Source organism: Hypomesus nipponensis, chromosome 3, assembly GCF_054491055.1.
Source record: "Hypomesus nipponensis isolate SF chromosome 3, ASM5449105v1, whole genome shotgun sequence".
Taxonomy (NCBI): Eukaryota; Metazoa; Chordata; class Actinopteri; order Osmeriformes; family Osmeridae; genus Hypomesus; species Hypomesus nipponensis.
In genome coordinates, this window is record NC_140363.1 from 18997435 (window position 1) to 19010888 (window position 13454).

The 13454-nt window shown below is 56.7% G+C and overlaps 1 protein-coding gene across 1 annotated transcript in view; it reads right to left on the reverse strand.

Moving 5' to 3' along the window:
* Positions 1–723: 723 nt before the first annotated feature.
* Positions 724–13454, reverse strand: part of LOC146300213 (signal-induced proliferation-associated 1-like protein 1) — a 38117-nt gene continuing 25386 nt past the window's right edge. The window contains exons 8-21 of the mRNA XM_084681661.1: positions 11894–12473; positions 10442–10716; positions 10054–10317; positions 8583–8780; positions 8259–8434; positions 7933–7991; positions 7451–7857; positions 4573–4773; positions 3856–4015; positions 3455–3653; positions 2827–2973; positions 2444–2561; positions 1731–1809; positions 724–1201 (exon numbers count right to left, since the gene is read on the reverse strand). Coding sequence (XP_084537787.1) covers positions 1058–1201; positions 1731–1809; positions 2444–2561; positions 2827–2973; positions 3455–3653; positions 3856–4015; positions 4573–4773; positions 7451–7857; positions 7933–7991; positions 8259–8434; positions 8583–8780; positions 10054–10317; positions 10442–10716; positions 11894–12473 — 3007 coding nt within the window. The 3' untranslated portion in view covers positions 724–1057. The remainder of the gene's footprint in view (positions 1202–1730; positions 1810–2443; positions 2562–2826; positions 2974–3454; positions 3654–3855; positions 4016–4572; positions 4774–7450; positions 7858–7932; positions 7992–8258; positions 8435–8582; positions 8781–10053; positions 10318–10441; positions 10717–11893; positions 12474–13454) is intronic.

Consider the following 13454-nt stretch of genomic DNA (forward strand, 5'->3'; position numbering starts at 1 on the left):
GGCCATATTACCAATCTGCCAGCTAAAACAATAATAATAATAATAATAATATTCAGACTCTAATTCTAAAACCATAAACCTATGTTTTTCCAGTTGAACCCTTTGTCTTCCAGTAACACATTTCAGTTAGTCATTCCAAAGACTGCTGAATCCTTGCTGAGTAGTAGACAGTGCCGGTACTGTCCTCTTCTCACTCTTAGTAGGGAATACAGGATCAAACTAGACAGCCACAATACAGCTTCTCAATTTACATGCCCGAACAGCACATATTTACAAAACGCATCTTTAACTCATCAAGCTTGTCTCTCGTAATTATGGCACCCTTGTTATGAAACAATTTTTACATGGCGAATTTCATCAGATAAGTACAAGTGGTTTCATCAGATGAGTGGTCTTCATCTGACACGTCGTATTCGCCTGATGTCAGCAGTCAGCATCACCACGGCAACCTCCTCTCTGTGGACCCCAACTTCTCAATCATTTCTCCTTTTTTCAAAACATCAAATATAATTCATTTTCCTCATATCATTCACTGCAATCTCAACAAATCACAATGATCCTCCCTCCCTCTCTCCTACTCCTCCTCTCTTCCCCCTCTCCTCCCGCTCTCCTCCCTCTCTCCTCCCTCTCTCCTCCCTCTCTCCTCCCTCTCTCCTCCCTCTCTCCTCCCTCTCTCCTCCCTCTCTCCTCCCTCTCTCCTCCTCTCTCCTCCTCTCTCCTCCCTCTCTCCTCCTCTCTCCTCCTCTCTCCTCCTCCTCTCTCCTCCTCCTCTCTCCTCCTCCTCTCTCCTTCCTCTCTCCTTCCTCTCTCCTTCCTCTCTCCTTCCTCTCTCCTTCCTCTCTCCTTCCCCCTCCAATCCCTCTCACGGGAAGAAGGGACTATTTCAAAGAGCCGTGACAGACCGAGGATGTGTGTGTCAGCAGTGGATCAGCCACACAGCGACTGTCTGTCTCTCCTCTAGGCAGGTGTTGAACTACAGTCAGTCTGCTGGTGTGTTAGTCCTGTGGTGCAGCTGTCTGGGTGGGGGGGCTGCACCAGTCTGGGAGGTGCTGGCTGCTCAGTTCATGTCGATGGTATTGAAGACCCACTCTGTGAACTTCTTGAGTTTGGCCGAGGCGCTGTAGGACTCCTCCTGCAGACGCACGTTGTCTTCTCTCAGACACTCCACCTGGGCCTGCAGCGACGCCTTCGCCTCCATCTCCTGCACACACACACACACAAGTTTGGTTTTCTACTGAAGTTGGGCCCGACAAAGTCAAGTTTTTCATGTTTCACTATACTTGTTTCACTATACCCACTCCCCCCCCCCCCCACACACACACACACACTAAGCTGTAACATTCAAACACACTTACACAAAAAAACAACACATTCACACATGCTCTCACATGCCCACATACAACTACACACACACACACAGTTTGAAATGTTCCAGCCCGTCTGACCTTTCCCAGAGAAGAGGTCTACTGGGCTGACAGTAAGCCTCTCCTCTGATAGGTCAGCAGGATGTCGGCTGAATACATTTACATGTAGTCATTTAGCAGACGCTCTTATCCAGAGTGACTTACAGTAAGTACAGGGACATTCCCCCCAGGCAAGTAGGGTAAAGTGCCTTGTCCAAGGACACAACGTCATTTGGCACGGCCGGGAATCGAACTGGCAACCTTGCCCGACTCCCTAACCGCTCAGCCATCTGACCCCTACAGAATACATTTGGTCTGGTCTTTTACCTTCTTCAGGTCGCCCTGCAGCAGCTTGACCATGGACTCCAGCTGGCTCACCTTCCCCATCAGACAGGCTGGGATCTCACTGAGGAGGGGAGAGGAGGAGAGGAGGAGGAGACAGGAGGAGGAGAGGGACAAGGAGGGAGGAGGAGGAGAGAGGGAGGAGGAGAGGAGGGAGGGAGGAGGAGAGAAGGAGGAGGAAGGGAGGGAGGAGGAGAGAAGGAGGAGGAAGGGAGGGAGGAGGAAGAGAAGGAGAGAGGAGGAGAAGGAGGAGGGGAGAGGAGGAGGAAGGGAGGAGAGAGGAGGAGTAGAGAGGAGAAGGAGAGAGGAGGAGGAGAGGAAGAGGAGAGGAAGAGGAGAGGAAGAGGAGAGAGGAGGGAGGAGGAGGGGAGAGGAAGGGAGGAGGAGGGGAGAGGAGGAGAGAGGAGGAGAAGAGAGGAGGAGGGGAGAGGAGGGAGGAGGAGGAGAGAGGAGGAGGAGAGAGGAGGAGGAGAGAGGAGGAGGGAGGGAGGAGGAAGGGAGGGAGGAGAAGGGGAGAGGAGGAGGAGGGAAGGAAGAGAGGAGAGGAGGAGGAAGGGAGAGGAGGAGTGGGTTTCATTACTAACCACAACCATCACTTCAACCCCACTACGGACCCATGAAGGGGTTGTGTGTGTGTACGTGTGTGTGTGAGTGAGTCCAGGCTGTGTGTGAGGAGGGGGAGCGTGAGGCGGGCGTACCCAGGGGAGGGCTGGCGTTGTGGGGCAGCCTGGGGCTCAGCCTGCTGGGGGCTGGAGGCCACGCTCTCCCCTCTGGAGCTCCCGTCACTAGCAGCTAGCAGACTGGCCTTCTGCTCAGCTGGGAAACAAAACACAGAACAACTTTACTATTTCACACTCTTTTGCATCTTGTTTCATTCATTTGTATCTTGTTTTTTTAATCTTGTTTTGCTTATTTTGTTAATTGCTGATCGTAGCCTCGTCTAAAGCAATTTGTCCAGATTTGACAAATAAAACACTTTGAACTTTAACCTCAGTACAGAGCAACATGGGGAAGCACTGCCCTCTACTGGAGGGAGACAGAATATCATGTCGACTGTCGTGTCAATTCTGTGTGAGCTCACCCTCGAAGGCCTTGGCAGCGTCCACCAGGTTGGACCAGTTGAGGGCGGGGTCAGCGCCGGGGTCAGGCAGGGGCATGAGGACCTGCTCTTGCAGCTGTCTCCTCCTGCCCGGGTCAGAACCACAGCTGTCTGGGGTCGACAGGTCACCTGGGGGCCACAGGGGACAGGAGACATGAGACGAGGAGAGCCATGAGACAAGGAGAGACAGGAGACCAGGAGAGACAGGAGACCAGGAGAGACAGGAGACCAGGAGAGACATGAGACCAGGAGAGACATGAGACCAGGAGAGACATGAGACCAGGAGAGACAGGAGACCAGGAGAGACAGGAGACCAGGAGAGACAGGCGGCCAGGAGAGACAGGAGACATGAGACCAGGAGAGACAGGCGGCCAGGAGAGACAGGAGACCAGGAGAGACATGAGACCAGGAGAGACAGGAGACCAGGAGAGACATGAGACCAGGAGAGACAGGAGACCAGGAGAGACAGGCGGCCAGGAGAGACAGGAGACATGAGACCAGGAGAGACAGGAGGCCAGGAGAGACATGAGACCAGGAGAGACAGGAGATCACCGACTCTATTCTTCCATCTCGTCATTCCAGCCCAGACATTGTCCAGGCCAGTTCTCACCCAGGGACTTGTGTGAGGGGCGTCGAGGCGTGGCGTGGCGGGCGGTGGGGGAGCGGGGCAGGGTGCAGCTGCTGAACAGGGCGTCCCCTGGAGCCTCTCCACTGGCATAGGACGCCTCCCTCTGGACACTGTAGATACTCTCATCTGACACGGTCCTCTGGAGAGAGCGACGTCTGGGGGGGGGCACAGGAAACACGGGCTGGAAAAGAGAGAGAGAGAGGACGGACGAAAGAAAGAGAGACAGACAGACAGGGAAAGAGAGAGGGACCAATGTAAAATATATATATGGCCAGGACCTGAGAGTTTACATAGTTACACCACATATTGTATCCCACTGTGGTCTACAAAAACACCCAGATGTGAAATGATGCCTTAGTGTCCGTGAGAGCGGCCAGTCTTACCTTGAGATCGCTGGCGGTGGGCGGAGGGCTGTCCAGGGTGATGAGCCTCTTCAGGTCCTCCTCCAGGCTGGACTTGGTGCTGCGCTGGGGGGACTGGGACCCACGCATGACGGCCCTCAGCTGGGGCTGCCCCCCCATCAGGCCCTCACTCTGGTGCCGCCTGGGGGAAGTGACACCAGGTCAGAACCACAGGGCGTCCAGGACATCACTGCATCAGTGCTTGGCCCTTTGCTGCCTCTCTCTGCCTCTCTCTGCCTCTCTCTGCCTCTCTCTGCCTCTCTCTGCCTCTCTCTGCCTCTCTCTGCCTCTCTCTGCCTCTCTCTGCCTCTCTCTGCCTCTCTTTCTCCTGTTACACTTCACTTAAAACTATCCAATACAGTGTAAATGTCTCAAGTGTAAATGTAGTCAAGTACTCTGTGACCACAGGGAGGCGCAGTTTCACGATGTTTCAAACGCAAACAGCAGCTCCCTGACTAACACGAGGAGGCAGGTCTGTGAGAGAGCATCAAAGGTTTACCTCCAGAGCCTCTATAAATAAACCACAACAGCTGCATGTGCCTCCACACAAGAGATCCTCTCACCACACCAAGTACCTCAGCTCAACATTACCCACTTATTCAAAACAAAACAGGACCTGGATGCTACGATAAACATTGGTAAGATAACACACACAACACAACACACGCACACAACACACACCATTCTCTACATGCTTACTTGCGAGTGTTGCCAAAGTCCACAGAGTTGATGGTTCCTCCGGGCTTTCTCCAGCCGATGAGGAACTTGGAGGTGGTCCCGTGTCGGGGGTAGAAGCTCTTGGGCCCGTGGGTGGGGGAGGTGGGGGAGGGCTGAGGCTCCTCCAGGGAGGGGCTACAGGCCCGGCCCAGAGGACTGCCTGAGTGTCTGGAGCTCAGGGTGCTGGAGAGAGGAGATAACCACCATGAGGATTAGAGAGGAGATAACCACCATGAGGATTAGAGAGGAGATAACCACCATGAGGATTAGAGAGGAGATAACCACCATGAGGATTAGAGAGGAGATAACCACCATGAAGATTAGAGAGGAGATAACCACCATGAAGATTAGAGAGGATATAACCACCATGAAGATTAGAGAGGAGATAACCACCATGAAGATTAGAGAGGAGATAACCACCATGAGGATGTGTGTTTAAGATCTACACAGATGACACGTTATTTCTCACATGCCCATCCACCTGACTGTCCACGCCCCTTTCCCTCTCCTCTCTATTCTCTCTCCCTTTCTCACCCTCCTCTCTCCTCACCCTCCTCTCTCCTCACCCTCCTCTCTCCTCACCCTCCTCTCTCCTCACCCTCCTCTCTCCTCACCCTCCTCTCTCCTCACTCTCCTCTCTCCTCACCCTCCTCTCTCCTCACCCTCCTCTCTCCTCACCCTCCTCTCTCCTCACCCTCCTCTCTCCTCACCCTCCTCTCTCCTCACCCTCTCTCCTCACCCTCCTCTCTCCTCACCCTCCTCTCTCCTCACCCTCTCTCCTCACCCTCCCTCCTCACCCTCCTCTCTCTTCACCCTCCTCTCTCCTCACCCTCCTCTCTCCTCACCCTCCTCTCTCCTCACCCTCCTCTCTCCTCACCCTCCTCTCTCCTCACCCTCCTCTCTCCTCACCCTCCTCTCTCCTCACTCTCCTCTCTCTTCACCCTCCTCTCTCCTCACCCTCCTCTCTCCTCACCCTCCTCTCTCCTCACCCTCCTCTCTCCTCACCCTCCTCTCTCCTCACCCTCCTCTCTCTTCACCCTCCTCTCTCCTCACCCTTCTCTCCTCACCCTCCTCTCTCCTCACCCTCTCTCCTCACAGTTTAACTTCTATTCTTTAAATCATAAACCTGGTGAGAACTTCTCCCTGTGTCTTGTACACACGGGACCATTAGGATTCAGGAAGCAGTAATAGGACACGGTGCCCTTGGACTTTTATGTCAAACTCTTTCAAACAATATTTCTGTACAGTGTGACATGAAAACCAGCTTCTCTTCATACAGGGGTGTGTGTATAGGTGTGTGTGTGTGTGTACTCTAACAAAGTGACTAGTGTGCTGGAGTTATTTCAGGAGCACAGAGGAGAGGCGGGAAGTGTCTGCTCGCTCACAGGAAGGAGGCTTTAACAGTGCTGAGCTCTCACATTCAGCATTCCTGAGGTCTTCAAGAGCTTTCTTTGTGTTTATACTGACTCACACACACACACACAATAGTACAAAGACACACACAGGCACAGAGAGAAAGAACAAGTAGAAAGAGACAGAAAGACACACACACACACACAGCTCGTTCCCTTCCCTCCGCCAAACCCCAAAGCTCTTGAGTTTTCCATCCAGACAGTGGAGGAAGTATCTGGGCCCCCCTGCCCCCCTGCCCCCCTGCCCCCCTGCCTGCTCAGCGACCCTCGACACAGGAGAGGACACAGCTGGCCCTGCCTGCTCAGCGACCCTCGACACAGGAGAGGACACAGCTGGCCCTGCCTGCTCAGCGACCCTCGACACAGGAGAGGACACAGCTGGCCCTGCCTGCTCAGCGACCCTCGACACAGGAGAGGACACAGCTGGCCCTGCCTGCTCAGCGACCCTCGACACAGGAGAGGACACAGCTGGCCCTGCCTGCTCAGCGACCCTCGACACAGGAGAGGACACAGCTGGCCCTGCCTGCTCAGCGACCCTCGACACAGGAGAGGACACAGCTGGCCCTGCCTGCTCAGCGACCCTCGACACAGGAGAGGACACAGCTGGCCCTGCCTGCTCAGCGACCCTCGACACAGGAGAGGACACAGCTGGCCCTGCCTGCTCAGCGACCCTCGACACAGGAGAGGACACAGCTGGCCCTGCCTGCTCAGCGACCCTCGACACAGGAGAGGACACAGCTGGCCCTGCCTGCTCAGCGACCCTCGACACAGGAGAGGACACAGCTGGCCCTGCCTGCTCAGCGACCCTCGACACAGGAGAGGACACAGCTGGCCCTGCCTGCTCAGCGACCCTCGACACAGGAGAGGACACAGCTGGCCCTGCCTGCTCAGCGACCCTCGACACAGGAGAGGACACAGCTGGCCCTGCCTGCTCAGCGACCCTCGACACAGGAGAGGACACAGCTGGCCCTGCCTGCTCAGCGACCCTCGACACAGGAGAGGACACAGCTGGCCCTGCCTGCTCAGCGACCCTCGACACAGGAGAGGACACAGCTGGCCCTGCCTGCTCAGCGACCCTCGACACAGGAGAGGACACAGCTGGCCCTGCCTGCTCAGCGACCCTCGACACAGGAGAGGACACAGCTGGCCCTGCCTGCTCAGCGACCCTCGACACAGGAGAGGACACAGCTGGCCCTGCCTGCTCAGCGACCCTCGACACAGGAGAGGACACAGCTGGCCCTGCCTGCTCAGCGACCCTCGACACAGGAGAGGACACAGCTGGCCCTGCCTGCTCAGCGACCCTCGACACAGGAGAGGACACAGCTGGCCCTGCCTGCTCAGCGACCCTCGACACAGGAGAGGACACAGCTGGCCCTGCCTGCTCAGCGACCCTCGACACAGGAGAGGACACAGCTGGCTCCGACAGAACCTTCTGGACAGAAACACACCTGGAGTGTGAAGCAGCATCGCTGAGGGTGTAGGAGCCGCTGTCCGGGGCGGGGGGGAAGGTCGGGGGGGTCTTGGCGGGGCTCTCGCTGCTTCCTGTGGGGGTGGGGGGGTCCGGGGTGTGGGGGGAGGTCTCCGGGGCCGACGGGGGGTGCTGCCAGAGGATGGGGGGCCGCTCGGCCCCCCTCACACCCCCCGAGGAGGCCGTGCTGTCGTCAGGGGCCCTGTACGAGGGAGCAGTGTCGATGCCGCTGTCTGTCGACGCCCCCTGCAGGAAGCCGTTCAGCTCCTGACGCACGCCGGCCCGGGACCCCACATCGTACCACTTCTCATCACTCTGGGCGGAGCTGGAGGCGTTGCTGGAGAGCGTGTTGCTGCTGGATTGGCTGGAGGAGTAAGGGGCGTCAGCCTATGGAAACACAGGATTGGTCAGCACTGTTTCTATTGGGCGGTTGAGAGGGCTGTGAGACGCCGGCTGGCTCACCTTGGTGTTGTTGTTGGGAGACAGGTGACCAGACGCACACGCTCTGGAGACAGGGACCTCTGAGGACACACATGTTAGTCATTCAGCTTTTATCTCAAGGGACGGATTCAAGTCTAGAGAGTACAGCAGAAGATCATGGACCAGATGGTTCCAACAGTGTTCCACACGGATCTACAGTCTCTGGACAGATCACACAAGAACACATGGGTACTGTAGTCTTCTAATCTATAGCTATCAGATTCATACATGCTGTAGTCCTTTGTTCTCTACAGCTTTATCCTACATGCTGAACACTTCCTGGTTCATGGTTCTGCAGCTCCTCCTACCGTTAGCAACTCTCTCTCCAGTCTGGCTAGGCCCCTCCCCCTCGCCCGCCCGGGGCCAACCAGGCGCTGAGCTTGGCCCGAGGGTGTGGCTGGGGGCGGGCTTTGCCCCGTTAAACCCCTCCCCCTGGGCACGGCGCTCTACGGACAGCGGGGAATGACGGCTGTTGTTGTTGAACCTGAACGGGGGAAATAATGGTATAAATAATAGATCTAATAATAACACAGGATGTAAGTTCCCTGTTTTGGTACCACTCCAGTCATGACCTTCCTCTTCATGAAGGACTGAACGACTGTAATGGTGTGTGGATGGTAAAGGCAGCCCACCCTTCAGGCAGGTTTTTCTGTTTCCAGTGGCTGGAGGCCAGGGTTCCCCCGGACCCCCCGGACCCCCCGGACCCCCCAGAGCCCCTGGAGCCCAGGGTGTCGCAGTAGGACATACTGCTCTGGGAGGCAGGGTTGTGGGGAGAGCGTCCCATCACGATGGAGCAGGCCAGGGCGTAGTTATCTGACCCCGGAGAGTACCTGAGGGAGCACGCACACACACACACACACACACAGACACACACACACACACACACACACACAGCGGGACAACACAGCGCAGCATAGTCAGTAGTTAGTTCAGTACACAGAGGAACAGCAATATGCAGATAGAAAAGGCAGAATACTATTCATGTGAAGTCTCCCTCCCTACTCCTCTCCTCTCTCCCTCCCTCTCTCATCCCTCCCTCCCTCTCCCTCTCATCCTCTCCCTCCCCCTCTCATCTCTCCCTCCCTCTCTCCTCCCTCCCTCCCTCCCCCTCTCATCCTCTCCCTCCCTCCCTCTCCTCTCTCCCTCCCTCTCTCCTCTCTCCCTCTCTCCTCTCTCCCTCCCTCTCTCATCTCTCCCTCCCCCTCTCATCTCTCCCTCCCTCCCCCTCTCATCTCTCCCTCCCCCTCTCATCTCTCCCTCCCTCCCCCTCTCATCTCTCCCTCCCTCTCATCTCTCCCTCCCTCTCTCATCTCTACCTCCCCCTCTCATCCTCTCCCTCCCTCTCTCTCCTCCCTCCCTCCCTCTCTCCTCTCTCCCTCTCATCTCTCCCTCGCTCTCTCCCTCCCCCTCTCATCCCTCTCTCCTCTCTCCCTCTCATCTCTCCCTCCCTCCCCCTCTCCCTCCCCCTCCCATCTCTCCCTCCCTCCCCCTCTCATCCCTCCCTCCCTCCCCCTCTCATCCTCTCCCTCCCTCTCTCTCCTCTCTCCCTCCCCCTCTCATCTCTCCCTCTCATCTCTCCCTCCCTCTCTCATCTCTCCCTCCCTCTCTCCTCTCTCCCTCCCCCTCTCATCCGTCCCTCCCTCCCCCTCTCATCCGTCCCTCCCTCCCCCTCTCATCCCTCCCTCCCCCTCTCATCCTCTCCCTCCCTCCCTCTCCTCTCTCCCTCCCCCTCTCCTCTCTCCCTCTCATCTCTCCCTCCCTCCCCCTCTCATCTCTCCCTCTCTCCCCCTCTCATCTCTCCCTCCCTCTCATCTCTCCCTCCCTCTCATCTCTCCCTCCCTCTCTCCTCTCTCCCTCCCCCTCTCATCCCTCCCTCCCTCCCTCTCTCCCTCCCCCTCTCATCCCTCCCTCCCTCCCCCTCTCATCTCTCCCTCCCTCCCCCTCTCATCCCTCCCTCCCTCCCCCTCTCATCCTCTCCCTCCCTCTCTCATCCTCTCCCTCCCTCCCTCCCTCTCTCATCCTCTCCCTCCCTCTCTCATCCTCTCTCATCCTCTCCCTCCCTCCCTCCCCCTCTCCTCTCTCCCTCCCTCTCTCCTGTCAGACCGTTTGGGGTTGAGCTGCCGTCCGTCACTGGACACACTGCGAGGGAGCGCTCTGTCCCCCGGGTCAGCAGGGGGGGCCTTGACGAGGGTTCCCCCCAGGCCGGGGGGGCGCGCGTGGGGGCTGGAGGAGGTGCGGGGCCACCTGCTGGTGGTAGTGGTGTTGTTGTTGCTGCTGCTGCGGAAGGGGAACTTGAACTCGTAGGGCATGCCCTCCTTGTGGTTCTTGTAGTCCACCAGGGGCATGTGGTAGAGCTCAGAGCAGCCTCTGAGGATGGGAGAGGAAAGACTACAGCTGACCACGGACATGTGACTGTGTGTGTGTGGCTGGTATTCTCCTGTGTGTGTGTGTGTGTGTGTGTGTGTGTGTGTGTGTGTGTGTGTGTGTGTACCTGCGGGGGGTGGAGTCTTCGTGTGGGGGGATGATGACCACCCTGACGGTGACAGACGTCCTCAGCAGGTCGATCATCTGTTCGTGGGACAGCGAAGCCACAGACACCTTACAGATGTCCACCAGCCGGCTGCCCTGTCGCAGCCCCGCCTGCCACGCGTAGCCGTACGGCTCCACCTCCGCCACGATGCCCTCGAAGTTGACGTGGAAGCCCAGCTGGCCCAGGCCGTTCCTGCGCAGGGTCATCTCCGTGGTCTGGCTGCCCTTCGTCAGCAGCTGGGCGGGCGAGGAAGAGGCGGTGTTAGTCGTGAGGGGAGAGGGAGGCGGGGCTCTAACACGCACCAGTGTGGCTTGAGGAAGTGATGTGTGTGTGTGTGTGTTTGACTGAGAGTAGCTTCTTCTGCCAGGGTTGATTAACAGCACAGATCTTAAGATCTGCTGAAAATCTTATGATGAAAATCCCATTCATCTATTAGATGGGATTAAGGAGAGACAGCAGAGATAATGTTTGCTGTTACAGTCTTTGCAGACTGGGTCATTTGCTGAAGAATTGCCTGCAGATACTAAATCTGTGAGCAAATGTAACCCTCCATTAACAAAGGTTAGGCAGGCCGTGTTTCCAACAGCCCTGCACACCTGAGTAAGGTAAGGAGAGAGTGCCGTGCGCACACACGCACGCACGCACACACGCACACACGCACACACACACACACACACACACACACACACCTTCAAGCTCCCACAACTGAGGCAGAGCAGTGTATTTGACTGCAGCTCTGACACACCCTAAGATTAACACCATAAGAGGGCAGATATACACACAAACTTTAGTAAAGTACACCCACCCACCAACTAACCCTATTCACACAGGCCTAAGAGGGAACAAAACAAGCTGAGCGCGATGACTCAAGCAACCTCACAGAGATCCCTCCAACAGCTCCTCTCAATCTGGCAGTCCCCTCTCTAGTGTGGCGTGTAGTGTGCTATAATCAGAGAGGAGGAGTGTTCAGGAGATCCGCTCCAGACTGGACTACATAATTATCCACATGTCGACAACTGAACTCCTCACAACAACTGGAGCTCCAACTCAGTGACCTGGGAGGGTTTTCTCCCCCGTGTCACAGTGGGACAGCCCCGCTGCACAGCCAGAGGCTGGCAGGAGCTCATTACGGGTGGCGTGAGAGAGATCTGGGCTGCTGTGATGCGAGCAGGTGTCCTCTGGGACACATCGCCAGCCCAGCGACCAACACAGAACAACACAAGGTCAGACTGGGCACTGACATTCTCACGAGACAGTGCAAGAGGCTAGTCGATTGTCCACCCTCGCTTGCCCTAAAACTAATGATATCTACTGAGTGGCTGGTCAGATGTGAATGTTCACTAGCCATTTGGAAGGTGTCCCGTGCAGATGCTACAGGACCAGAGAGCGACATGACGCAGGATCCTCACTGACCTCCAGACGCCTGACCACCTCTCCAAAGTCCTCCGTGTTGTTGTTGATGGAGCGCAGGGACACGCTCTCCCCACGCTCGTAGTACACCTTCATGGAGGCGGGGCTGCCCGACGACCAGCCAATCACGTCGCGCGTGGCGCAGTTGAACACCACCGCCTTGGCTTCCTGGTCCAGCAGGATGAGGAAGTCGTTAGAGATGGCCAGCAGACACTCCCGCTCCGCCCCGGCCACCTGGTCCTCGGCGTGGACGGACCAGGTGATCGCCCCCAGGCTGCGGAGCTCCGCCCCGCTGTAGGGACGCAGCCTCTCGCGCCGTTTGTGCGCCAGCGAGATGAAGGGGAACTTCCCCACAGGCTCCACGGGCGTGCTGGTCACATGACGCTCTGCCAGGTCCCTCAGGTACTCCTGCCGCGTGCGCGTCGCCATGGCGCCGAACTTCTGGGACTTGTGGGCGGCGTTCTCCGCGTTGACGACCTTGGCCAGCAGGAAGTCCCTGAACACGGTGGACTTGGGGAAGGTCACGCCCCTGGGGAGGGGGGGGCCGAACGAGGGCACGTCCTGAGAACGAGTGACAGCCACACTGGAGGAGAGGAAGAGAGAGGGAGGGAGAGGAAGAGAGAGGGGAGGGAAAGAGGAAGAAAGGGGGGAGAGGAAGAGAGAGGGGAGGGAAAGAGGAAGAGAGAGGGGAGGGAGAGGAAGAGAGAGGGGAGGGAGAGGAAGAGAGAGGAGGGGGAGGAAGAGGGGGGAGAGGAAGAGAGGGGAGGGAGAAGAAGAGAGGGGGAGAGAGGAAGAAAGAGGGGAGGGAGAGAGGAAGAGGGGGGAGGAAGAGGGGAGGAGGAGAGAAAGGAAGAGAGAGATGAGAGAGATATAAAGTCAAAAAAGCGAGAAGAGAGAAAGGAAGGAAGAAAAATAGGGAGATGGAAGACAGGGAGGGTGAAAGAAGGAGAGAGGACGAAAGAGAGAGGACATTGATAAGAATGCGAATGCACAATACTGAAGATACATAATTGTGCAGGAACGCACAGTCAAGTGCAAACAACCGAGTCACTTAAAACATCTCCAACAAAGTGTCTGTATTAACGAAAACTACAAATGTAGGCTATAGATTTCCGGGAATCGCGCCTCTGTGGTAGAAGGCTGTTTCCCCCGGATTATTGTTTCTGCTGCCTCCCTTCAGTTCCCAGATAAAGGCGGGGGAGAGGAGGCCTGGGGCCGGGCTCTCCTCAAGTTACCTCCATACTGCTCCTTCTATTCAACCTCCGCTGTAGTCAAACAATGGCCGACCTACTGTTGTGTTCCTATCAATTAGTCCAAAGCTGGGAAGCATTGCCTCTTCAGCGTTGTTCACCACAGGGCTTCTCACGAACTCTGCATCACTGACAGCATATCAGCTCTAGGGTAACATGCAACAATGAGGCTAGCCTCAACTTGGGTGAGTTACAAAGCTTCCAGATCCATACTAACCTCTAAAACACACCGGACGAGTTTACACGCAGCTTCGGGAGAGACAGAACTTCTATTTTTGCCGGAGGTCGCGTCCAAGCGGGGGCATGTTCAATAA